At 34.2% G+C, this 25,756-nt stretch overlaps 2 protein-coding genes across 2 annotated transcripts; both read left to right on the top strand.

Moving 5' to 3' along the window:
• Positions 1-4,807: 4,807 nt before the first annotated feature.
• Positions 4,808-9,649, top strand: LOC144573978 (protein CANDIDATE G-PROTEIN COUPLED RECEPTOR 2-like). The gene is made up of 6 exons (XM_078323774.1): positions 4,808-5,339; positions 6,085-6,276; positions 7,864-8,020; positions 8,999-9,101; positions 9,198-9,279; positions 9,383-9,649. Exons 1-6 carry the CDS (start codon positions 5,058-5,060, stop codon positions 9,458-9,460), a joined length of 894 nt encoding a protein of 297 aa, XP_078179900.1. The 5' UTR covers positions 4,808-5,057; the 3' UTR covers positions 9,461-9,649.
• Positions 9,650-23,337: 13,688 nt separating this feature from the next.
• LOC144574235 (PLASMODESMATA CALLOSE-BINDING PROTEIN 2-like) lies at positions 23,338-25,433 on the top strand. Its single transcript, XM_078324141.1, has 4 exons — positions 23,338-23,452; positions 23,849-24,088; positions 24,851-24,884; positions 25,113-25,433. The coding sequence occupies exons 1-4, from the start codon at positions 23,401-23,403 to the stop codon at positions 25,330-25,332; spliced, it is 546 nt and encodes a 181-aa protein (XP_078180267.1). The 5' UTR covers positions 23,338-23,400; the 3' UTR covers positions 25,333-25,433.
• Positions 25,434-25,756: the final 323 nt, after the last annotated feature.

Here is a 25,756-nt window from a genome sequence, read left to right as displayed (position 1 = left end):
ATGTAGATAAAGGTCTCGCCTCGGTGTTTGTTGTGTTGGATAGGGTTCGAAGAAACTGGGACCCGCATAGTTACCACTATATTGGGTCTGTTGAGGGTCTTGCCTCGGTGTTTGTTGTGTCTGATAGGGTTCGAAGAAATTGGGACCCGCATAGTTATCACTATGTTGGGCCTGTCGAGGTTCTGGATTTGGTTCTGGTACCATACTATTAACAAATAACTGCGGTTGTATTTCACCGATGATTGGAACCAACTCAATGTATAAATCAAGAAAAGTATACTGGGTTTGGGCACGCATACTTTGGATATAAATACCTCTCCAACTCTGATCGCACACGATTTCAATTTTCTCATAATAACGTCGGGTTGTTGTACCAACATTAACCCGTGCATGTGCTTTTAGGTTATACTCATTCTCGGAATATCCAAGTTGGCGATAAATTTCACCTTTCACATCATACCAACCGTGTTCATCAGTCACACTCAATGAGAATCGAGGACTAATACTATACTCTACTCCTTTACGACCGTGTCGTATTTCACCACCAAAATAAATTCTCAGCATCAACATGATTAATTATTTTTATAAATTAACCTGCACAATAATGAATAAATTACATGTTATTATTATTACATTAATAAAAACTAATATTAATTAAATTATTTTACAAAACTTACTTAATGACATAGCAGAAAATAATAAAATCATTTAATTAAACAAATATAAAGTTCAATAATTACGTAAAAACAAATTAAATTTCATAACAATTTAGTGATACCTTACCAAATTTACCTATTGAAATATATTCATAACTAATATTAATTAAATAGAAATTACATATTATTAACCTACACAATAATGAATAAATTACATATTATTAATAGAGGAGGGTTCCACTGCCTCAATTTTTCATGCCTCCATTGAACCTCAAAATCTCAACCGTTTATCAATCATTTGATCAACGAATCAGATTAAAAATTTGACTAACGAAAAAACCCATTTAATTCGTCTCCAGTTCTCTTCCCATTGACCTCTAGTGTCTCCCTCTCTCTCAGTTATTGCTCTTTCACTTCCCCTCCCAACCTCACCTCCAAATCCGTCCACCCCATCATCAGCACACCTCCGGGCGTTCCCTCTGGCGACCCTCTGCCACCACCCCAGCGCCGTTCCGCACCCCCACACAGCATGGCTCTATTCTTCTTCAAGGTTTCGCTATCTTCTCCCCTCACCATTCTCCTCTTGCAACCCTCGATGGAACCACCTCGAATGTCGCACCGGCCCCATCCCCTCTTGTCTCGCCTAATCTCGGTGGTTCTTCAGAATCTGTACTCAGTATTGGTACATGCTGTCTGGTTTCTTAGGTTTGATAATTGGTGCTCGCACATACAAAATAATATAATCAAATTAAGGCCAATCCGACAGCTTTATTCAAACTTTTTAGTCAATGTTTCAACAAAAGTTAATTAATTTATAGATTCTGTTTTGCTTTACACTTTGACAGCCAAAACATGTTCCTATGAAAATGAACTGTACTTGCTTTATTTTGCTTGTATGGATGCTGACAACTTTGTGAAGATCATCAATGCTCAACCCAAAAATATTGATATTAAAAAGGATGGAGAAAATCATAACCAATTTAATGACACAACTCCAACTAAGCAAAGTTATGATGGGGTTGTACCTTGTGAAGGGATGGAGTTCAAATCACTTAAAGAGTCTGAGGAGTATTACTATGCTTATGCAATTTCTGAGGGATACTGCCCAAGTCCAGAAGACACTTAAATTTGATCGAAGTGACATTGTTCGGTTCCGTCAATACGTGTGCTCATGTGTTGGATTTTGTGATTCTCTTTGTAATTGTAAAATTGAGTTGTTAAGCATGATTCAGATGATGGAAACGGATGTAAATTAAAAGGTTTTTGTAACTTAGTGATTCAAATGATAGAAATGTATATCTGTGTCACTTGTGATTCTATTTGTAATTGTAAATTAAATCTCTGACTCACAATTGTGATTGAACTTGTGTATTTGAATGCTAACTTTTGTGTTTTTCTGAAGACAGAAAAATATTGTACCAGTGTATGGCACTTGTTAAGGGCAATAATTGAGACAAATTATACAATACATATTTGAGCATACACTGTCATGACAAAAATAATGGCATATTATGCATACCATATGCTTCCGTACCAGTTGGAATCATGGTACACAAACAAAAAAGATGCAAAGCTTGTTCCATTAATTCCTTAATTGTATACAAAGCAACAAGACCACACAGCTAGCTTAGTAATCCTACATCACAACACAAAAATTACATCTCATACATACTATCCCTATTTTTATCAGACCAGCACACATAAACTCAAGTTTGACAATTGAAACCCTATTAGCAATATTTTTCTGATAGCTGGGCTTGTTATCATTCGTCTTCGGGGTTGTGTCTTCGGGCTTGTTATCATTTTTCTGATAGTAGTGTAGTTTAGCCTTGGTACTGAATTTCATTGAACAATTCACACCACCATTAGAAAAGTTGCTTTGGCTATTATCTCTAATTCATTCAACAATAAACTATTGCTTTTTTCCTTTATGCACAAAAATTGCACATCTAAGCCTTGAATATATCTGTAAGCTCCTTTACCTATTTGGGTATTAGCACAGTGACAATATGCAATTCAGATTGGGTATTTAGATCATTTGAGTTGCAACAAATTCTTTGGTTGGCTGGTCAGAAAAAGAGTACTGATTGCAACTACTACTGTTACCACACCACCTTCTTTGAATAATACCCCTTCTGTGCTGCTTTAATTTGGTGAGAAATTTCTAATTTGAGTTTCGATGCGAGAATTGGATCAATGATTTCAAAGGGGAAACCTCATTTGTCAAAGCTATGCAAAGAGATTTAAAAAAGTTAGAGAGAACGAGGGAGAGGAAGAGAGTGTTTACCGGAAATGGAAATGAGCTTTGAAAGGGCAAGGGAGGCGGCAGGAGGCGCTCCTTGTTTTTCCTCTTGAATTGCACTTTCCATTCTTTGATTTCATCCAATATAAGTTACATGACAAGTATTATTGTTATTCACATGTACCATAAATTTAGTGTAAAATTTTAAACAAAAAAATTGATGGAGCTGAAGTCATATAAATTACTTAAAAGATAATTGAAGGACAAACCTACGAGAAGTACCAATTAAATCAGCATAGATGAGCCAAAGAAACAACCTATTAAAGAAGAAATTAAGTTTTATTCAAAACAAAATAGTATGCTTGGTACAATGAACCTTCTAACATAATTTACTAATGCTCACTTCAATTCATAAGAATAAACAATTTGTTCAAAGGAGAACAGCATGACAGAGATTCATAGAGTGGTTCTTTAAAAACTTCATGAAGATGGAACGAACAAATTTGGAGACATATACAATACCTTGAGAAGACTAGAAGTGACAATTTTATGATAAACCCATCCAGTCACATTTGTAGGAAATAAAAAAAAGCATGTAATCCAAATAATCATCTGACAATGAACTTGGCAATCAATCCAACAACAGATAAAAGAGCTTTTAGTTGCAAACAATGCAGGGAGATGAATACCGGTTAATTACATCTCAGTTTTCGCATGACCCTCGTACTGGCACATCTTAAGCTTGGAGCTACTTGGTATCTCTCTCCATGCTCTTAGCCAAGCATAATCTACATCTTCACCAAGACACACCATAAGATTGTCACCCAATTAATTAAACCTAAGATTTCTACTCATAGTGAGAACATCACAACCAGACACTGATACACAAATTCAACTATGCATAGGTTAATACCAGTACATCTTGTAGAAAATTACTTACAAGGTCATTCCTAATAGACAACTAAAGGGCGAGTTGGTCGGAGGTGCGCCGTTGGGTCGGGGCCGAGAGGTTGGAACGGGTCAAGAGGGGGTGCAACGTGGGTTCGTAGTCGAGAGTCACGGGGAAGGGGGCGCGAAGAGGAGGTCGGGGGGAAGGGGGCACGGGGGGTGTGCGAGGGAAGTCGTGGGGTGGGGAGGGGGCGTGGTGGGGCGCACTAGGGAAAGAGCGATAGGGAGAGAGGCAGTACTGGAGGCGAATTGAGGAAATTTTCTTACACTTGAGCGTTTTAATCTGATTCGTTGATCAAATAATTGATGAACGGTTGAGATTTGGAGGTTCAATGGAGGCATGAAATATTGAGGCAGTGGAACCCTCCTCTTATTAATATTACATTAATAAAAACTAATATTAATTAAATTATTTTATAAAAATTACTGAATAATATAGTATAAAATATAATTAAAGAATTACCTGTTTGAAATTTAATTTCTGTCTGCTGCTATTTGGGTGATGTCTCCGTCTGAACGTTTTGCCTTCTGTTTGAGTAGAAATAAAAATCTTTCTCTCCGTCGAATGTTTGTCTTCTGTCTCAGTGGAAATGAGTTAAAACCGCGTCTGCAGATTATAAAACAAGCCGTCCGAGTTTTTTTATTTTTTTAAATTCGGGACGGGTTGTGTAGTCCCGTCCCTTTTTTTTTTTTTTTTAAATCGGGACGGGTTTGGTAATCCCGTCCGACTTTTTTTTTAAAAAAAATCGGTACGGGTTTTGTAGTCCCGTCCGGTTTTTCTTTTTTTTTTTTTTTAGCGAATTTAATTAGGGAGGAACGATTATTAGGCGGGACGGTTTGTATAATCCCGTCCGGTGGGACGGGTCCTCGCAACCCGTTCTACTTAGTTTTGGAAAATATTCAAAAGCAATGTTCTTTTTAAATATTTAATTTATTTCATTTCTATTAATAAAAAATTCGGTTGTATCTTGTATGCTTCACATCGAAGTCTGTGAATCTTTTGACCGTTCTTGGTTTAACAAGAAACAGAGACGACCTCAGAAATCAATCTATTCCACTTATTAGGGTTTTCTACTTTTCCTTCTGACCTTCTCCCAATTCCCAATTCCCAATTCCCAATTCGACAAAATTCATATTCTCAATTCCGACAAATTCCCAATTCTCAATTCCACCAAACTCCTAGTTTTCTCTCCTGATGCGCACCTGAAATCATGAGGTCGCTATTGGCAGAGCTACCCATAACTCCGGCGTCGGCCGAGGGGGAGATAGCCGGAGTAACTGACGGCGTGGCTTCTTGGTGGCTATCCGATTGCCATGGGATCTTGTACAACCTCGCTTTGATCATTCCAACTGTGTTGTTCATAGCTTATCTGGGCTCACAAGCTCGTAAAAGCTTTGCCAGGCTCACATATGGGAGATCTCATATCATGATCGCTTACTACGTTTTGTTGTGGGTTGTTACGATCCTCAATCTCGTCTGGTGCCTCCTTCAGGTAACAACCTTACAAAATTATATGAAATTTTTAGGGTTTGTTTTCACCACCTTTTTTTTCACCTTGTTAGTATTGCCTCCTTCATCTAACACTGAAACATTAATCGGTGTGATGGCATGATGCTTTCGAAAGCCCAATACCCATTGAAAATCTTGCTTCTAAATTCTATGCTGCACAATTTAACTAATTATAAGGCACAACAATCTGATTGTAATCCTTGGATGAGAATATGAAATAGTTGGGGCTAGGGGTGTTCAAGTGGTTCAGTTTGTTCGGTTTTTAACTGAAGCAGAATATTTCAGTTTAAATGGATGGCTTTTTCGGTTTAAATGGATTGGTTTGGTTTGGTTCTTAATTGGTTGATGGGTTTAATCGGCTCGGTTCGGTTCTAAATTTGAAAACCAAAAAAAGTTTGGTTTAGTCATTTTACTTCGGTTTGAACACCCCTAGTTGGGGCTGACTTTTAGGGACTTACTGCTTAAATTTAATTACAGTGTATGCACTCTTGAAAAAAAAATGCAGAAATTTTGGGTGTTAATTGCAATAGCAGAAATAGTTATACTGTTCATGTTGTTCTTGCATACCATGTATCACTAGTATCACTAGTTGGTGTTGGTACACTGTAGTCAATCTAACATGCGGTCAAGCCCTACTTTAATTAGCACCATGAAGCCAAAAGAAACAAATGCAAAAATCTGACGCCATACTAATTTTTATCTTGTGTTCTTTTATTTGTTTTCTACAGACATGGCAGTGCACATCAGGAAAAGATTTCTCATGGAACATGCTGTCGCTAATAACAAACTCAGGGTTGTTGTTTCTTGAAATTAGTCTCATCGCATTTATGATTCAAGGAAATAATGCGAGTGGCGTGGAGACCTTGACGCGCACTTTTGTCGTCTCTGGCGTCATTGTTTGTGCCGATTTATTGCTTAAGGTATAGATTCATAAAATTATAAAGAATTATTACGAAAAACTGAAGCATGTTCATAAGTTGCTAAAAGGAAAACATTAGTCTTTCTGCTTGTGCTCAACAATCTTATATTGGAAAATTTGAAATTAGGGATAATTCAGGTGTTGGTCTTAACTTTTTGAAAAAGACCAACTTAGTTTTTGAATTTCTATCTGCACCAGATTCTTCCTCGAATTTTGCAAAAAAAAAAAAAGGTTGGTGTCTGGAATTTCATTTGCATCAAATCGATCATTGAACTTTTGAAAAATAACTTATTCAACTTTTCTCGTAATTATACAAGTTTGTCTTTCTATTGGTCATTCTCGCAAGGCCCAAATTGTTTTTTACTTGAAAGATCAATGACCAACTCAGTGCAGATATAAGTTCAAGGATCAAATTTGTCCTTTTTTAAAAGTTTCAAGTACCAGCTTGTTTTTTTTTTTTCCTTCTCTCCAATGTTCCAACAATCAATTTGGTGCAAATGAAACTTTGAAGACTCAGTTACTTAAGGAAGGTTTTCAGGACCAAAATCTGAATTTTTCCCAAAATAAACTTACCATTCATTGAAGTCAACATTGTTGATAAGCGTTATAATTAACTAATGAGAAAATTAATTACTTAAGAAATTCTTTATCTTTGTTGATGCGATATTTTTAAAAAAAGTACTAATTAGATATTAATAATAAAAACTAGTTTTGATTAAACAATAAAAATTTTAAGTTTATTGATAGAGTAACTCTTATGGTATTTTAAAGCTAACTTTTCAATCTCTTTATAATGAGTTTGGCTAATATAACATCAGTGTCATTTCAGCCTATATAACACCAACTCTAAAACCTATCAAATCGACTTCGAACGACTAATCCAAACCGTTCAAACCGATTTACATTATGAGTGATGTGTTTACATACAAATTTTTTATATTTTTGAGTTATTTTAGTATCAAATCAAGTGGCAAAAATATTGAAAAATTAATGTATTAAAATTAATTTAAAAACTCCCACATTTGACCGCTTGACTTAATACTAAATAAATTGGAAAAGTTATAAATTTTGCATGTAAACGCACAACTAATGATGTAGATGGGTTTGAACGGTTTGGATTCACCGTTTGAAGTCGATTTGATAGGTTTTAGAGTTGGTGTTATATAGGTTGAAATGACATTGATGTTATACTAGCCAAACTCCTTTATAATATAGGACTAGTTGCAAAAGACTTAGTATTAGGTGTTTTGCAGATTTCTTGTGAAGGTTAGTTTGCAAACAACCAACTAACAATTTCCATCATTAAAAACAAATTACAAAGTTTTGCATACACCACAGTTAAATTAAAAGAGCCTAAACACACACCATCAAATGCAGAAATTGAAAATGGCAAATTTGTAGTCAGGTCCCTATTGATCTCCCCCCTCCATTAGGCAACAGATTTTATTTGCAATAAGTTAGCCATTGATTAGCATCAGTCACAGCTTCAGTCGCCAAATAACCATACTCTTCTCTTTTTGGGTGAAATTAGTAATATCATCTGATCAAGCAACTTTTTTATTTTAATGTATATATGCTTCTTTTTTAGGTAATTTATGTGTTCGGATTTGGTCTACCGTTGTTTATTGACTCGAGCCACTCTCGTGTGAAATGGGGCCTGTGGACTGTACACAAACTATTGCTTACTTCAGTCTATGGGTTTATTCTTTTCATGCACCATTCAAAGTGGAGAGAACGCCTACCAGGTACTCTAAAATTCTAAAAAGTTGAAATAGGTGAAAAGCGTACATAAATAATATTATATAACCTAGAAAAAGAATGTAATGCCGAAAATGAAACAATATACATAGCATATAAAAGAGATCCCCAATACATTGATAAAGTAAACTTAGTGCTGTTCTTCCATAAAGTGATGCCCCGGTCAATCAAATCAACAAGTATCAAAATAGTAGTATATGCGGGTTTAGAAATCCCAAATTTTCTGCCCAAGTATCAAATAGTAACATCTTTATGCATAAGGGACCAGGTTGCTTTGTCTTGAGGAAATAGGTGGTGCAAAAGAATTAACATATGGTCTCCTAAGGTGTTTTAACAACCTTTTTTGCAAGTGGGCAGGAGATGAAAATATGCACAGCTGTTTCTAAAATTTGTTGGCCCCATTAGAGCTCTTATGTGAGCAATCTGTTGTAGTATTGTAGACAGGAAGATTTCCATTCTTTCTGGTAGTTTAACCTGCCAGAAGGTGCTGGCCATATGGGAGAGTATCTCTGTTGGCTAAGAATCTATAGGCTGTGGAAGTGTAAATAAGGCACCCTTGGAATTTTTAACGGCAGATTACAGTGCCATAAATTTGTAAACTGTTTTCTATTCTAAGTTGTCTGATCCTGGGAGTTTGATGAGGAGCCTGTATTCCTTCCATAAATATTTTCCATCCCTAATTCCCAGCTCTGGTTCTTCTTTTAGTAAAAGTTGTTGGGAGTGCCTGTCCTTTCTCACTTGTGCTTGAAGAGGTCAAGAGTGAAAAAGGTGTAGTTTAGGAATATTCTAAAGAAAATTGGAGTAAAAGTAGGTTATGAAGGGTATTTCCCGCCTTGTGAGGTTATTGAAACATTTTCAGTATTGCTACTGAGATTTACTAATAGTGGTGATGTTGAGATTTTAACATTTTTTTTCTAAAAAAATTGTGTCTGAAACAAATAGTGGTTCCTCTTTACTTATTTCAGCAAGGCCTGCATTCTACAACTACATATGCGCAATGTTGCTATTAAATGTGGTTTCGCTATTTGGATGTGTGCTCTTAGGAAATGGAGCTGGTTTTGGCTTGTGGTAATAATTTGATTTTTTTTGTCTTGAGAAGTTAACACACTGTTCTTTCATATGAAAGTGCTAAGAATGATAATATCATTTTACCCCTCTTTTTAGGTTGTATAATCTGGCGACAGTATGCTACCATTCTCTTTACCTCCCACTTTTGTATGTCACATTCCTTGCCGACTTTTTCCAGGTAGGCTTTTTTTTTTTATTAGAATCAAGTGGCCGCTAAAAAGTAATTACTGGTTCTGATTTTATCAGTACTTATACATCAATTTTATGAATAAAATATACAGGAGGAAGATTTGAGATTGGAGAATGTGTATTACTCTGAGATGAAGGATGCTGGTTTCTTTGACGCTGATTGGGATTAACTAGTTGATAATGATGTTACAAAAAGGTTGCTGTGACTTTACCTCAGACCTGTATGTTATGTGAATATGGAAGCCTTTTTTCTCTGCTGGATTGTGTATTTTTACCATAGATGATGATTCATGAACTGTCATGTATACGGGTAGAATGAATGGATTATGAGTAGCTGTAATTGCTATGCTTTTGTTTCTAAAGCAACTATACTGATATATGAGTAGCAGTTCACTGGTGTAGAAATTAAATAATTTATAATGAAAATATAGGTTATATCAATGGAAAAAAAAGGAACAGTGATCAAATAAAAATTGTTATATGATGATCAAATACTTGGGGGTGTTTGATTCGCACTATAGATCATTCTATGAAATATTAAAATTTCAAAGAATATAATATCGAGAAATATTATGGTTTTGAAAATATATGATTATAGGGTTAGAGTTGTATAGATGCACTCTAGAATAGCTAGAATAGTTACTATTTGAAAATAGTAGATGAGAATAGTGTTTTTTTGGAAGAGTGTGAGAATAGTGTTGATGTGGTGCTATTCTGAATAGCGAAAATGTTGTTTGGATTGAATATTTAGAATAGCGATGGAGGAATTGAACATTTGAGAGAGCACCAATTGCTATTCCGACTTTTTGTTGAAATAGCGGAACGGTGCTATTCTTGCTGTTCCGAATAGCAATTGAGTATGTTTGAATAGATCGGAACAGCGCTATTCTCGCTATTCTCAGTACATCCAAACATAGCTTATATAGATTACAATGGCTATTGGAATTCAGAAAAATTAATGGCAACTTTTATTTCCAAAAAGATTGATGCCCGTCAAGTTGGAATAGAAAAAAAAAAAATCCACAGTTAATATGAGCATCGCAATAATAAGCATTAATTATCAATTATGAAATTATAATGGCAAAGCAATCACAAATTAACATATTCATGTTCTTATTATTTTCGCCAAATATGGTAATGAATAAAATAATATTAGGATGACAAGTAATCGCCTTCCAAAAGAGCGAATCAAACGTCCTCTTAAACTATCATGATTTTAAAATTAGAACTTAGCTTTGGAGGTATATCTAATGATAGGTTTAAAACAGTTTTTCAACTAAAAGAGTATATTTTCTTAATGATTCAAATTAGGGGTGGCCAGGGGTGTACAAAAATATTGTCAACCCACCCGACCCGTCCGATCCGATCCGTATTTTACCGGGTTGAGATGTTACTGGGTCGGGTACGGGTTGAATTTTGACAAACCCGTTACTCTGAGTCGGATCATGAATTTGCTCTCAATAACCCGTTTATATCCGAACCCGGTCTCAAATCTATGTTTCTACATTTTACCGAACTTCTCGGGATAAGCTTTGAAAAATAATTAATAAACAGTGGGCTGATCAATCGACCGAATCTACCGACTAGCCTCGCTATCCTTCTTAAGTTGCGTCTATTGTGTATATTTTTTAACAGAGTAGTTTTGACTTCATGCAGCACATGAACAAAGCCAAAATTGCTATGTTAATATATTTACTCTATTTTGCATTTTTCAAACAAAATTTCTCAGCTAAATCAACCACTAGAGGAACGAATATGGCTCCGCCACGTTATTGCTTTTTTAGGTTTCTAAACTATCACATTCTGATTTTACACAACTCAAATTTATTAATTTCTATTAGTATGGTAAAATAAAGAATGTTCAATACACATGTAAAATTATTCTGATTTTATATTTTGTCATAATCTAATAAACAAATATTTGGACAAATTCTATATTTGAAATTTTTAATGAGATTATTATTTAATCTATACATCTTTTGCATTATATTACCCTTCTGATTATCCAACTATTCAGAAAAGGCGAAGTATGAAATTCTTAATTGTTTATTTATGAACAAATTTTTTAAACTTGTCACTGTGATTTAAGATATTTTACTCAATTACGAAAAAAGGAAAAATAATGTTTCCTACTAAAAAGAGAAGGGGAAGATGCAATTTCAAAAAATAGACTCCTAATGCAGTGTAATAGTGAAGAAAAGCCTCACACAACAACTACACGGATCAAAGATGCTCACACCACAGGAGCCCGTGTCCAGATTAATTCAAACCAGATCAAATTCAATCCGGTGCTATTGAGATTTGAGACTGTAGGGGGTTTGCTTTGAGATTCGTGCCAAGTTAAAAAGAACGGTTCTGATTTCTCACTTGCATCTCAGGTACCTAGGGTGATCCGGATTCACACCAAAGTACCACACCAATAAAATCAACTACACGGATCAATAAATTTTAAAAAATGCTTATAACCAGTATATATTGACACGAGCTGGACTGAGTTAGCTCGCGAGCTGATGAGCTGGCTCGCTGAGTTTGATTGGATCTTGTTTAAATTCTACAAACTTTTTAGACCAAGTTGAACTGAGCTGGATCGAGCTGAACAGGATAAAATGCACACAAATTCATAAATTGATGCCTAGCCGAACTGGCGAGTAAGCTAGGTTCCAGCTTGAACTCGAACTTCTGGATCGAGCTAGTGACAAGCTGGCTCGTTCACAGCTTGTCCAATAACGAATGAGTTGTTAGAGAGCGAGTCAGGTACAAGTCACGATCCAGCCACAAGTTACGAGCTACAAGCTTTTTGCCACCCCTAATTCAAATTTGTAATTGAAATCTCAAATTAGAGAATTATGGAGGATCCAGAACGGAGGCACCTAAAATGACAGAATATTAAATCAAATTACTGCATAAAATCTTCACAATTATTATTAATAGAAAATTAAATCTGAAACTACCTTTCATGGAAAATTCAATATACAAAATGACTCCAACGATAAAAATAGAAATTAACAATATCTTAAAACAATGAAAAGTTGTTCGAACAATAAAAAAATTCCAATTTCGTTTCAATAATTTCGGTCCACCCAGTGACAGTTGATCGTGAAAGTTCAATTTATTGTATTGTCTCAAATATTTTGTTTGGCCATGCTGAAAAAAATGTTTTGTTAGTCACCATTGTGTTTCCTATCTTTCCTGTTTAAAATTCTCAATTGACCGAAATATTTATTAATACCATTTCAAAAAAAAAAAAAACAATTACAAAATTTGGGAATTCGAAAAATATCAGAGCCTTCAATTTAATCTGCGGTCTCATCCTTGAGAGACCACAGACTGAATTGGAGGCCTCCCATAAAACCTAAATATCAATATATTACAGTGCATTTTTTGTTTTTGGGGGGAGGGGGATCGCCAATTCAATTTAAGCTCACTCTAAGAATGGGACCACAGATTCAATTGACGGCCCTGTTATTTTTGAAATTTCACATAAAACGTGGTTTTTTGGTTTAATTTTTTTCAAATATGATATAAATAAAAATTTCGGTTCAATTGATTACAAAATGCGGTCTTTATGTTAACAAAATAAAATTGTAATGGGTAAAATAGTTTTAATTTTGGATGTTTTGAATCCCTGGCTATATATGGTATTGGATATACAGAATTTTTATAGCAGAAATCGATATTAAAATAATCATCGATTAAAGTGAAGTTATTTCTCAAAATACTAACGGAAAAAGGTAAAAAAATGAGAACCAAAATAAAACTTCTGCAAAATATTGTGAGCTGATAGTAAAAAATGAGAACCAAAATAATGCTGGGTACATGTCTGCCACTAAAGAGGCAAAGGCTGTACACGTGCGATTCCAAGTAGGCAATGGTTTTTTTTTTTTTTTTTTTTTAGAATAGTCCGTAGGCTCCACACACACATTTTTTTTCTGCCTATGACAAGAATCGAACCCACTTCTCCTGTGGGAGAGTGGATGTTCACATTAAGATAGTACTTATCTACAAAATTGATAAAATAGTTGTCTAATATATTTATCTTTTAAGACAAGTGGACAACACTTAGGTTCACCCGTGATTTAGTAAATAGAGGAGAACTATGCATTGTGTACTTGTATTTCAAAATGAAATCATGATTAAATTGATGTGACAAAGATGGTTTAGTAAGTAGAAGAGAACTATATTTTGTGTACTTATATTCCAAAATAAAACCGTGATTAAATTGATGTAACAAAATGTGATGGATCTTTTTATTTTTTTTAAAAGATTGTGTTGGGATTTGGGGTCACTACTTTGATCACGGTTCTCTAGACCTAAAAGAGCCATGTTTTTGCCATTTGATAAGCAAGATGGAAAAGAGACTAGAGGGGTGGAAAGGGAAAATTATTTTGAGGGGGTAGAGTGCAACTCATACAGTCAGTTTTGTCCTCTATATCGATTTTTTCATGGCTTGTTTTAAACTACTGAAATGGGTCCTTAAGAGGATGGATCAGATCAGAAGAGATTTCTTATGGGCTAGGGAAAAATGTACACAAAGAGGCATAGCACTGATGTGTTGGGAGTCACTATGTTTGCCAAAAGAGTACGGAGGTTTAGGCATCCCTAATCTAGAATTGAGGAACATAGCACTTCTAATGAGATGGTGGTGGAAGGCGTACGAGGAACCAGACACGTTGTGGGTCGTGATTACCACCACTCTGAAATGGATTGGTAGATATATCAATGGTCCAAATTACTGGGCAGTACGGGGTTCGTTCTTTTGGAATCAGTTGATTAGTATCAAACACTTATTTCATTGGTCCACGGCTCACATAATAGGAGATGGTACCTCAATTTCTTTTTGGTATGACTCTTGGTGTGGCATGCCACTGGTACAACAGCTCGAAGATCAGCAAAGGCCAATCCAATCATTGATTTCACTAAGAGATGCGACTCATATCATGAACTTCCTGCTATCAACAGAAACACCACCAGAATAACCACTGTTGCTAGACAATGAACCGGATGCCTTAATATGGCGCTAGGGATCGACTGGCATCTACTCAGCCAGGTCACTGTACAAAGGGCAGAGTCAGTTGGGGCTTTCAAGAGATATGGTCATGCAAGGAAACACCCACAGTCAAAAAATTTTCTTTCCTTGTATTGCATGAAAGGATACTTACACATGATTTGATGAGACATAGAGGCATGCACTGCGAGGAACCTGAATGTGTTATGTACTTATGTGCCAAAACTGCCCGCATAATTGATTTTACACCTACTTTTCCTATGCCCCTTTGCAGTTGAGGTCTGGTACTTACTATCGGCTAAATGGAGATTTCAGATGATATCGCCTCTAACATCTGTAAAAGGCATTTGGGTGAATTCAAGGGAAAGGGTCAAACACACCGGCAAAATTTCTGTCAGAGAATGGGCAACTGCTTCTTGCTGTGCATGTTGGCATCTCTGGAAGCTGAGGAATAAAATTGTGTTTGGAGGAAGGCATATGCAACCAGTTGACCTAGCAAACCACATAGTGGAAGACACAGAGCTTTGGAAGAAATGGGTGTAGCCATGTTGTATTATTTTTTGTTGTCATTTTTTGGTCTTTTGGTTTTTGTTTTTGTTTTTGTTGCAGGTTTTTTTACTTTCGTTATTTTTTCTAATAGCTGTGTATACCGGTTAGGAGAAATGTTTCTCTAATTAATGATGTATGGTTGTAAGACGTTACCTATTTATTTTCAACACAATTATCTTGGCAGCCGTTGCCAAGTTTTTCAAAAAAGAAAAGAAAGAGAAGGCGAGGGGCGAGAGAGGAAGAGAAGGGAATGGGAGGTGAGAGGAAAGGAGCACTTTTCAAAGAGGAGGATTCGGAGATAGGAGAGAGGAGAAAAGAGGAACTTTCGAGAGAGAAGGTGGAAAAAAAGTTGGAACGAGTTGTGTCGCTAATATGTGGAATTCACTTGTCAATCTCACTATTCATATTAGTGTAGACGAGTTATGAACTATTTATTCAAAATTAGATATATAATATAGATATGATAAATATTATGAATTTATTTTAATAAAATTTTAGGAGGATTGTCTCTCTTTTTCTTTCTTTTTCACATGAAAGATTGTCACTTTGTTCAAAATTGTTTATTTAGAAAAAAAAAATGTTATAAGGATATTTCTTTTGACAATATCATTAATCCCGCCAATCTTTCCAATGTCATAATATTATCAATTATAAATTGTATTATTCTGAAATGCAATGAAAAAGATGTGAATAAACTAAATCATCTAATTTGAAATAGATTAATAATGAAAAAGGTAGGTAGCATAAAATTGAAATGATATAACATGACTTCTCCATTTCTCATCATTGAAGTTGTGAACATTAAAAATCATGTTCTATATAAATAATAAAGTATAGTGTTATCCACTAGTCTATTATTAATGTACTAATAAATTAACATTATGATTATATTTTATTCAAAAATTATATTTTAAGATATTGGAGGCAACTTATTTAAAATTATGACCATTTTTATTTCTCATTTTTTGCAATTAAGGAATAGAATTTAGGAAATAATACTCATGTGAGATTTGACTTTGTCAATCCAACAAAGGAAGAGGAGAAACTGTGTACTGGGACATTGCTAGCCAGAAAACGAGTAAAAGAAAGTTTGCTACGTTGATCAAGTCAAGAAAAAAAAGAATGAAAAACGGAATTTGAATAACGAGATTAATTTAAACAATACTAAGAAAAGAGAAGGTTTAACAACATTAATTAACGATGTGTGCCATTGTTATTATATAGGTTTCCAAGAAATAAAATAAAATTGTAAGTTTTTTATGAATGAAATTGTAAGATAACAGTTACCAACTTACTTTAAAAATAAAATAAAATAAATAAAGCTGTAACAACTAAACTATTTAGCGTGGTCGATTTCAACAAAAAATGGCCCACAACAAATTTGTTAATTTAAATTATGATACCATATGATACTAAATAATTATGCTTAGCAATTCATTTTGTATTTCAATTAATTGTAAAATAATTCCATTTTATGAAAATATATTCCGTAAAAAACAGTTGTTAAATTGAATTAAAACATTTTTCTTTTCTCGATTTTTCTATCTTTTTTATTCATAATTTCAACCAAACTCCATTGATCAAAATTAGCGAGAGTTCAACAACGGCCCATCAGAAAATTAAATTTTCGGTGTTACATAATTTGATATGTAATGTAACACATTGTGAAATGGGAAAGTAGTCAGCATATTTTCGAAAGAAAGAAAAAGTAGTCGGAACAAAAAATATATAAACGAAATTCATATGACTTTCTACTTAAATCATAGGGGATCTTAAATATTAGTGCGGATCTAATTTGCACGAATTTTCATGCTGATCGGACGATCCAGATGTATTAACTCAAAAGATTCATTTTTGAATTAATGCAGATGATACGAATTCAAGAGGGAGTATAAGGGTCAATTGATATCTATTTTTTTTATATTTATGTATGATATTTATATAATTTAGAGTAAAAAATTATAAAATTAATTCTCATTCTTTGCGCAAAAATTTTATTTGATTTACCTCTATATATATTTAGTTCGAAATTATGATTTTGTCTCTATCTCGCCACATTTGTTTGAGCTAATTCTTCGTACAAAATTGTCTTTAAACATTTTGTTTTAATCAGAAATGGAGATCTTTGCCTTTCAAATCCTCACATGTTCTTACAACAAATTATTTCTCCAATCCATATTTTAGAGAACATGTCTCTTCTCCTAGATCAAAGTCTTTGTCTTCCAAATCCACCCATGTTATTATAACAAATTATTTTTTCAATCTAGATTTTAGAGAGCATAGATCTTTACTACTTAATCAAAGATTGATTCTTTATCATAAACATTTGTTGCATTTGATTAGATTCTATTCTCTTCCTATGAATTTAGATATAAAAATAAGCCTTACTAATGATGAACATGACAGAAACCACGCAGTGCCTCACAATATTATATTTTCATTTGATGATACGACCACCGCGTGCCCCAGCTTTCAGTGGTGGAACTCAAGCCAAGTCAAAGGTGGCTAAGCCATCTCATGAATTGAAATTTTTACTTTTGCTCTTTACATTTTTTTTATATTTATAAATATTATTACAATTAGTCCCTCTTATAAAACAAAATTACATAACACTTATTCATCTAGCCATTCTTATCTTAATTTTATAGTTTCGCTCCTGCCTGCTTCACTGCAGTTTGATTGTCAGTGATTTTTTGTTTGTGTTTTCGTTCCTAATAAGTGGCATATACTTCTAGTTTTTTTTTTCTTTTTCATTTTCTTAAGTTTTTTTTTTTATATATAGTGATTAAGAATAGTTTTCAAATCTTTCACTCTTTAGTCTTTTCTCATGCTAAGGGGAAGAGATTCTTCGTTAATTTTTGTAAAGTGTGTGTTTGACATTTTCAATAATATAATTAATTAATTGTTATAATGTAAGTTTAGTTTTTTAAATATTTGTTTAAATATATCGGTTACTTTAACTAATCCGAATTTTACTTTACTGATAACTGGTTAGAGATGTACACCTTAGGTGCCTTAGGCTAGTATGGTCTATACTTGGCGAGAGCTAAGAGCTGACACGCTGTAGATGTCTACTTGTTTTGTCAATGAGATTGTTTTGTCTTTATATTGTTGTTGTCGAATTCAAATCGGCTCATATTGTTGAGAATAGGAGTGACTCCACTTTTCTTTTTAACTTTCTATTTTTTTTCTTCAAAAACAGTTGAGAATGAGGTCCACTGTACTAAAAAAGTGATGTTTACTGGAATCATTGAAGAGCAAAAGTACGTCTAAGTCTTCTATATAAACACTTAGTTCATCTATACAAGTACCTGATTTAATTTAACTACAATAAGTACTTAAAAAAAGGAGGACGTTCATTTTCTCAAGAAAAAAAAAAGCAAGTTCGGATCCGTTGCTGTCAATATAGTTCGAACATATAAGTCCACTGTAATATAAAATTGAAGTTCTTGCAATGTGTTTCTAGATATAAGTTTTGGGTTGCTACAATTTAAATGGAAGGAACACACAATAAATAAATAAAAAGTGTCATTATTTTTTTTTGATTGAAATGGAAGGAACACACAATTTAAATGGAAGGAACACACAATAAATAAAAAGTGTCATTATTTTTTTTTTGATTGAAATGGAAGGAACACACAATTTAAAAGTGCCATTATGCGGTCAGAGAGAGCGCATGTAGAGTGAAAAAAACGTGATGTGCCGTGCCGTGTTGTGACTAACACACTATGACTTTGGTTTCGTGCTGTGCCGTGACTAAGTGAATAGTGATCCATGTCGTGCCGTACTATGACCAAAATGTAAATGAGTGGTCACGGCATGCGAGTCACGTCGTGACTATTCACGTGCCATGTCCAAACGTAACTGATCACGTTTCTTACGTTTAACTATTTTTTCATAATTTAAGTTAGTTTCTTCAAAATTCATCATTTGATTAAGACCTAATGGTCTTAATTACATGTGACTCGCGTAATTACGTGCCGTGCCGTAATCGGATCTTTCGCGTGCCGTGACCAAAATGTCAAGGGGTGGTCACGGCATGCGACACGTGAGTCATGACACGAAATAATAACACGTGACGTGCCGTTTTGTGACGGAACCGGCTCTACCGGGTCATTTTTCCCACACTAAGCGCATGCACAACGACCTGCCCATAAACATTTGCAGTATTAAGTGTACATGGACCGGTTCTCAAAATGGTGTAGATACTGGAGATATTATCAGAAAAAATCATCATAGAGCTATGTAGCTTAGGCTTCCTTAGAGCTCCTTAGTGCTCTAAGGAGTCTTAAACTTGCCAAACACTTGCTCCTTTGCAAAGCTTAAAACCACTTTCTTAAGCCTCCTTTTGCCCACTTTCTTAAGCTTGCCCCAATTTTTAAGCCACCATTCTACATGGCTTAAGACATTAAGCCTCCTTAAGAAAGCTAAAGATTCACTTTCTTAAATTTATCTTGCCAAACACCTCTTCTTTAGTGGAGCTTAAAAGTTAAGCCAAACCAACTTGCCGAACACTACCAATGGTTTTAAGATTTGTGTCAAGTTAAAAAGAACGGTCCAGATCTACTAATTGTAAAAGATTTCTGATAAAGGTAATGGAAATGATGTGAATTCCAGATAGTTAACTATTTGCATCCAGTACATTTCTATTACATGGAATTATAAATATAAATAAAATGGAACTTGAAGAAAAACAAGTTGGTTTAGATTTATGTGAAGTATTTGCTCTGCAGGAGCAGCAGCACCCCTCCAATATATGAGGGGTCACGCACACATGTAATGATGACCGCAGATTAATTTAAATAAAAGCGTTGTTAGAGTAATCAATTACAAGAATGGAATACGTGTGCCTCGGCGTCACTACAAGAATGAAACGGTATCCGTAAAAATAAAAATAAAATACTATTGCCAAAAGTATACCGACAAAAATGTGTTATTTCTAAGCACATTGATATTACCAACAAAAATATTTGCAGTATAAGTAACCTCAATAATTAATCATACATGATTGCCACAAATTAGTATCATTGGTTAACTGGTAAAGTGGCACTCTAAAAAGAATGAGCAACATATATAGCCAAAAAAAGATTGTAAACAACTAATTAACTTCGAATCGTCATTGACCGTTTTATTTTCATAACACTAATCCCATAATCCTAGAGCCCAAAATTAAAGTGCTATTTTGCCTTTTCTTTTGTTCTACCAAGGAAAAAGAAAACAATAAAAAAACTTGTAAGAAATCTTGAGCTCCTCGTAATATGATAGAATATATGTATGCCTCGTTTCTCTATACTTGGGAAGCACCACAACAAACCCTGTTATTATTAATTTATTATATTATTTTTTTTCTCTATACTTTGCAAGTATCCAACGAAGTTACACGAAACAATGAATTACTGTTGACGTTTTAGGAGGGGATTGGAGGTTCATAAGGGGTGGTAAGTGGCAACGAGCTGGCTCGTCACAAGTTAGGTCTAGTTTGAACTCGTTACGAGCTGACTTGTTCGAATTATTAGTGAGCTGACTTTAGAGATCTGAGCTAAGATCTCAGCTTAAAATCGTCATAAGCTGGACCAAGCTAGCTTGCGAGTTGACGAGTTGGCGAGCTGGGTCTGACTAGATCTTGTTTTAAGAAGAAAATAAATTATACAAACTTTTTGGACCGAGCTAAACCAAGCTGAACAATATAAAATGCATCCACATTCATACAAATTCACAAATTAATACCTCGCCAAGCTAGCGAGCAAGTTAAGCCCCAGTTTGAACTCGTTAATTCTGAACCGAACTAATAACAAACTAGTTAGATGAGAGTCACGATCGAGCTGAGCTACAACTTTTTTGCCACCCCTTCAAATCATTAAGAACATTAATATTTTTGTACTTTACTAGAAGTAATTATAATATATAATTAACTTTCAGGTAGAAAGTAGAAACCATGTGCTTGGTATTGTTTAATACAGAGAATCTAGTAAGTACAAGCTGAGCAAGTATATTACATGGTGAATCCTGACTAGCTTCTGATTGCTAGTTGCTTTTAGCATGCCCCCTTAATTTAATTTTACTCTAAATAATAATACAAGTGCCGTGGCATGTCCATGGAAAACAAAGCAAACAAACCCTATTTAATTTCAACACCAGGTCTGAGGTGAGGTCACACAAGTATATATGTTATATGAAGTGGCATTTTATTTATTATTATTATTATATATATATATCATGATTTCTCTGTCAAGCCTCAGTCCTACGTGCGACAGTGACAGTACCTCCAACGGGCAAATGCTCAGTGCAAACCTACTTTTGGGGCCCACATTTCCATTTCTGCCAATGGCACTCTCACATTAAATTTAAGTTTTGGTTGGACCAAACTGCATATAAACATGTTACATGTAACTTAAAATCGAGAATGGGTTAATCAGACTGGTTAGATTTTCTCCATTTGTTTGAAAAAAATTCAAAATTTGAAGTTAAAATGGACATGTCCAGTAGTAGTAAACCAGAGAGGAGGTGGATGTGGTGTAAGGAATTGGACCGTTTATAAAAAGACAGAACCAAAAGGACAGCAACTCGGGTTCCCATGCCATTATGCCAACCAAGACAGTGTAGTGAAGACATGCATCTTACCTCTGTTACTGTTACCCATCTAGAGAATCACAAGCATCCAACAGAGGGTGGGTGCACAAATTTATTATTCTGAGCTTTTCTAAGTGCCACCAATTCTTTCCCTACAAAATGTATTTCTGAAATAAGCAATGAGAAACATTTTGAGTGTTTCTTTACATAAACATTAAGTCTACTTTTTATTTGCTAGCGCAATACAATAGCCAAATATATACATCTCTATTTCTCTATTCTTATATTATGTACGTAGTTGTTATGATCCGCCAACGACTGAGATTGAAAGATAAATTTCTAAATTGAATATTAACCATTCAATCACATAATCTGTCTTCTTTTGATTAAATACATATATTTTATGTGTAGAAATCTAAATTTAGTTAAAAACATACTCGCCACACAAACTGCTATATGGTATATCACATTAAAATTGAATAAATCTCTAGTGATTTGTTTCCTTATTTCTCCTTACAGCTTATCTTCAATTCTTGCAATTAAATTATTTCTTTATTTCTCCATTTTCTCTGTTTCATTTAAGCTCTTCCTCTATAGTTTTGACAATGAAAATGGAAACAATCATACATCTTTCCAGATTTTGTTTAGGGCTATTGTATCTTTGTGAATAAATAAATAACAAATCTTGTGCTTATGGAAACAATCATATTTTTCTGATTTAATATCTATAACTTTCATGTAGAGAAATTTCCATTGTTAAAATAATTTTCATCAAGAATATATACGTAGAGAAAAATTTTATTTGAATTATTTAATTATATTTTCTAATTTTATTTCTTTACATATTATTTCTCTTCAAAATCGTTTAATGACTTTTCTTGCTTGTGAAAAAAGTTAGATATTAAATCGCAATCATACTTAAAAAAAATATATTATATTTGATCTTTTTTTTTCATGTGTTGTTATTTCTTTTATTGTTATTTATTATTTGAATTTTTATTTTTTTTCATTTGTCTTTTATTTTTATTTTTTTTATTTTGTATGAATGTCAAATAAAAAGGTATCTTTAAATTTTTATTCAATCTTATAATATGTCTCCGTTGCAACGCACGGACACTATATTAGTATATATATGAAGTTGATACATTATGTATAGCATGGATTACTGGAACTAGAATGATCTTTCTTGCATGTTTGCATCCCTAATTAAGAAGATGCAAAGTTTTTAAGAAACAATTGCACTAACATCTCAATTATGGATCAAAATCTTGTCCAAAAGGCTTTCGATCCGAAATCGTTCGATCTACATCAAATTTGGAAATAAATCTGCTGCGATCCGAAGTTGTAAAACAGTAACCTACGATTTCTGTTTTTCTTCAATTCAATCATTCAACTTTTTTTGTGCACGCATCTCGAAACAACTGATTTTTCTATGTATATGTCCCAAACAATTCAACAGCTGAATTTGAAAAGACAGTGATTTCAATATACTATTCACACTTGAAGAATTGCAGCAGATTCGGTTCGGTCAAATTTACACGAACAATTTAGATTTAAAGAACTGTTTAAATTTATTAAGTTCTAAATATATTTGCACGAACCTCAAACGGATAGCTGTACTTCATATTGCGAGAAAAAGATAGGTGTACTTCATATGGACTTCATTAAATAGTTCCAATTATATCTGAACCGTCCATATAGACTCAACGATTTATATTTGATCTGAACGAATAGATGCTTGCTACTTAATATTTGATCATATTTTCCGACTTAAACTGCACGAATCTTGACACATTTTTCTCCATTAGATCCTAATATGAATCCGGTAGGAACACCCCCATGACCCATCAACAACTCTTTCCTCCTTTATATATCCCAGTGCCACATTTACCACCCTCATTTATTTATTTCTTTTTGCATCTTTCTCTCTCTCTCTCCTTCCCTCCCTCTCCTCTCCTCTCCTCCTGATCTCCCTAGTGAAGAGATATGGCGGCTCTAGTGTATGTAGTGCTCATCTTGTCTCTCTTTGGAAGATCAGGTAATCTACTTCTTTTATTTATTTTCATTCTGTATCATTTTTTTTCCTCATCTATTTTTGTTTTCATGTAATTTTGAAGGAAGAAAGCGAAGTTTGGTTTGCTTAACAGTTAACACTAAATGGTTTCTTTGTCCTGACTTTAAGCAAAAGGCAGTATATATTACAACTCCTGTAGAAGAAAATATTCTTCAACTTTACTTTTGGCCTTTGTTAATTTCCTGTTAAAAAAAATAATTTACTTTGTCTTTTGTTTCCTATTTTCCTTTGGTATAAACTATAAAGTGAAAGATGAATACATTGAACTCTTGTTATTTGTTATTAGCCTCTGTAATTTCTCTTAATTTCTGAGCTAAAACTTTGCTTGCTTATTAGTTTGATGTCTACTGTTGTGAGCAGATGCTGCATGGTGTGTGTGCAGAACTGATGTGAGCGACTCGGTGCTACAAAAGGCTATCGACTATGCGTGCGGGGCCGGAGCAGATTGCAGCCCCACTTTGCAAAATGGGCCTTGTTCCAACCCTAATACGGTGAAGTCACACTGCAACTATGCTGTCAATAGCTATTACCAGAGAAAGGGACAAACCTCTGATGCTTGCAACTTTGCCGGAAGCGCACTTGTGACCAGCACTGACCCAAGTAAGTTATCTTGGTGTAGAGGTTATTTTAGTTCAACTTGGATTTCTTTTTTTGGTTAATATTGGGTAGTGTTATCAGCAAATGATCCCAAAAATGTTGGATGTTGGTTCAAAAACATGAATAATATTGGGTATTATTTTGTGAAAGTTCATGTCAATGGATTTTATTTTTGTAAATGTGATAAAATATTGGGTGTAACTTGCAAAATCTCCTTCAGAGTTTGCTGTATTCAGTGGCAACTAAGATAAATGGGACTAAATGTTGGTTCAAAAACATGAATAATATTGGGTATTATTTTGTGAAAGTTCATGTCATTGGATTTTATTTTTGTAAATGTGATAAAATGTTGGGTGTAACTTGCAAAATCTCCTTCAAAGTTTGCTGTATTCAGTGGCAACTAAGATAAATGGGACTAAATGTTGGTTCAAAAACATGAATAATATTGGGTATTATTTTGTGAAAGTTCATGTCAATGGATTTTATTTTTGTAAATGTGATAAAATGTTGGGTGTAACTTGCAAAATCTCCTTCAAAGTTTACTGTATTCAGTGGCAACTAAGATAAATGGGACTAAATGTTGGTTCAAAAACATGAATAATATTGGGTATTATTTTGTGAAAGTTCATGTCAATGGATTTTATTTTTGTAAATGTGATAAAATGTTGGGTGTAACATGCAAAATCTCCTTCAAAGTTTGCTGTATTGAGTGGTAACTAAGATAAAAGGGACTAAATTGTTAACTTGCACATTTTTATTTTGCAGGTTACACTGGTTGCACTTTTCCTGCAACACAAAGGTTTCATTCTCTTGCAAATTTTACTTTACCCCCTATTCCCTTTAGAAATCTCCTTCTTTTCTATGTGAAAGAAAACACTTTTTCTGTTTTGTAATTTATTATTTAAAATACTAAATGTATGTTTATTATAACTTTTTCTGTTTCTCATTCCCCATTTATGGTGATGAACTAGTTTATTATTCCTGAGTTATGTTATGCTCACCTCATTTATGCATTTTATTTCTCCAGTGCTGCTGGTACCAGTACTACATCCACAACCACCACCACCCCTGGTACTGGTACAACCACAGGCACATACAACAGCCCTCCAGGCACCATTATGGGTGGACTCGGTCCATCGGGAAACTCCATGTCTACTGACAGTAGCGACGCCAGTTTCAGACTGGTACTGGTGCATAAAACCATAGCCATTCTATGCTTCTCTCTCGTGCTTTTACTGAAACTGTGATATCATATGCATGTTACTCTTTTTCGTAGTGGAAAACAGGATTTTTGAATATTCTCCTTTTAGCTAGGACTGGATTTGATGGTTGTTCGTTTTGTCTTGTTTTAATTTTGTACATTTAGTTAGGTAGGAGATCGAATTATGTGGCAATTAGTTACTCTAATTTCAGAGGTGGTTTCATTGTGAACTTAAAATCCCCAATCTTGATTCAGCTCTATTACTTAATTTTGCTCAATACACCAACAACTTACAAAAAAAACACATCTGTCATTTTTTAGTTTTAGTTTCTAAATGTACAAAGAATCGTACTAGAAAGCTTTTGCTCTTACAAGCACATAAAATACTCTGGCGTCGCCAAATATCGTATCTTTTACTTTTACTTTTTCTTTTTGAAAACCTGACAGTCTGTCAGCTCTCAGCTGTCAGG

The sequence above is a fragment of the Carex rostrata genome, chromosome 22 (assembly GCF_964058835.1).
Source record: "Carex rostrata chromosome 22, lpCarRost1.2, whole genome shotgun sequence".
NCBI classification, from domain to species: domain Eukaryota; kingdom Viridiplantae; phylum Streptophyta; class Magnoliopsida; order Poales; family Cyperaceae; genus Carex; species Carex rostrata.
Note: the sequence above shows the minus strand (reverse complement) of the source record. Positions and strands in the feature narration are given on the sequence as shown.

What these genes read in the sequence shown, in the direction of transcription:
- LOC144573978 (XM_078323774.1), top strand. Translation starts at nt 5,058, where the DNA reads ATGAGGTCGCTATTGGCAGAGCTACCCATAACTCCGGCGTCGGCCGAG. An exon ending in GTGCCGATTTATTGCTTAAG is followed by an intron (nt 6,277 to 7,863) that starts GTATAGATTCAT and finishes CTTCTTTTTTAG; the next exon opens with GTAATTTATGTGTTCGGATT. An exon ending in GGAGCTGGTTTTGGCTTGTG is followed by an intron (nt 9,102 to 9,197) that starts GTAATAATTTGA and finishes CCCTCTTTTTAG; the next exon opens with GTTGTATAATCTGGCGACAG.
- LOC144574235 (XM_078324141.1), top strand. Translation starts at nt 23,401, where the DNA reads ATGGCGGCTCTAGTGTATGTAGTGCTCATCTTGTCTCTCTTTGGAAGA. An exon ending in TGTGACCAGCACTGACCCAA is followed by an intron (nt 24,089 to 24,850) that starts GTAAGTTATCTT and finishes TTTATTTTGCAG; the next exon opens with GTTACACTGGTTGCACTTTT. An exon ending in ACTTTTCCTGCAACACAAAG is followed by an intron (nt 24,885 to 25,112) that starts GTTTCATTCTCT and finishes TTATTTCTCCAG; the next exon opens with TGCTGCTGGTACCAGTACTA.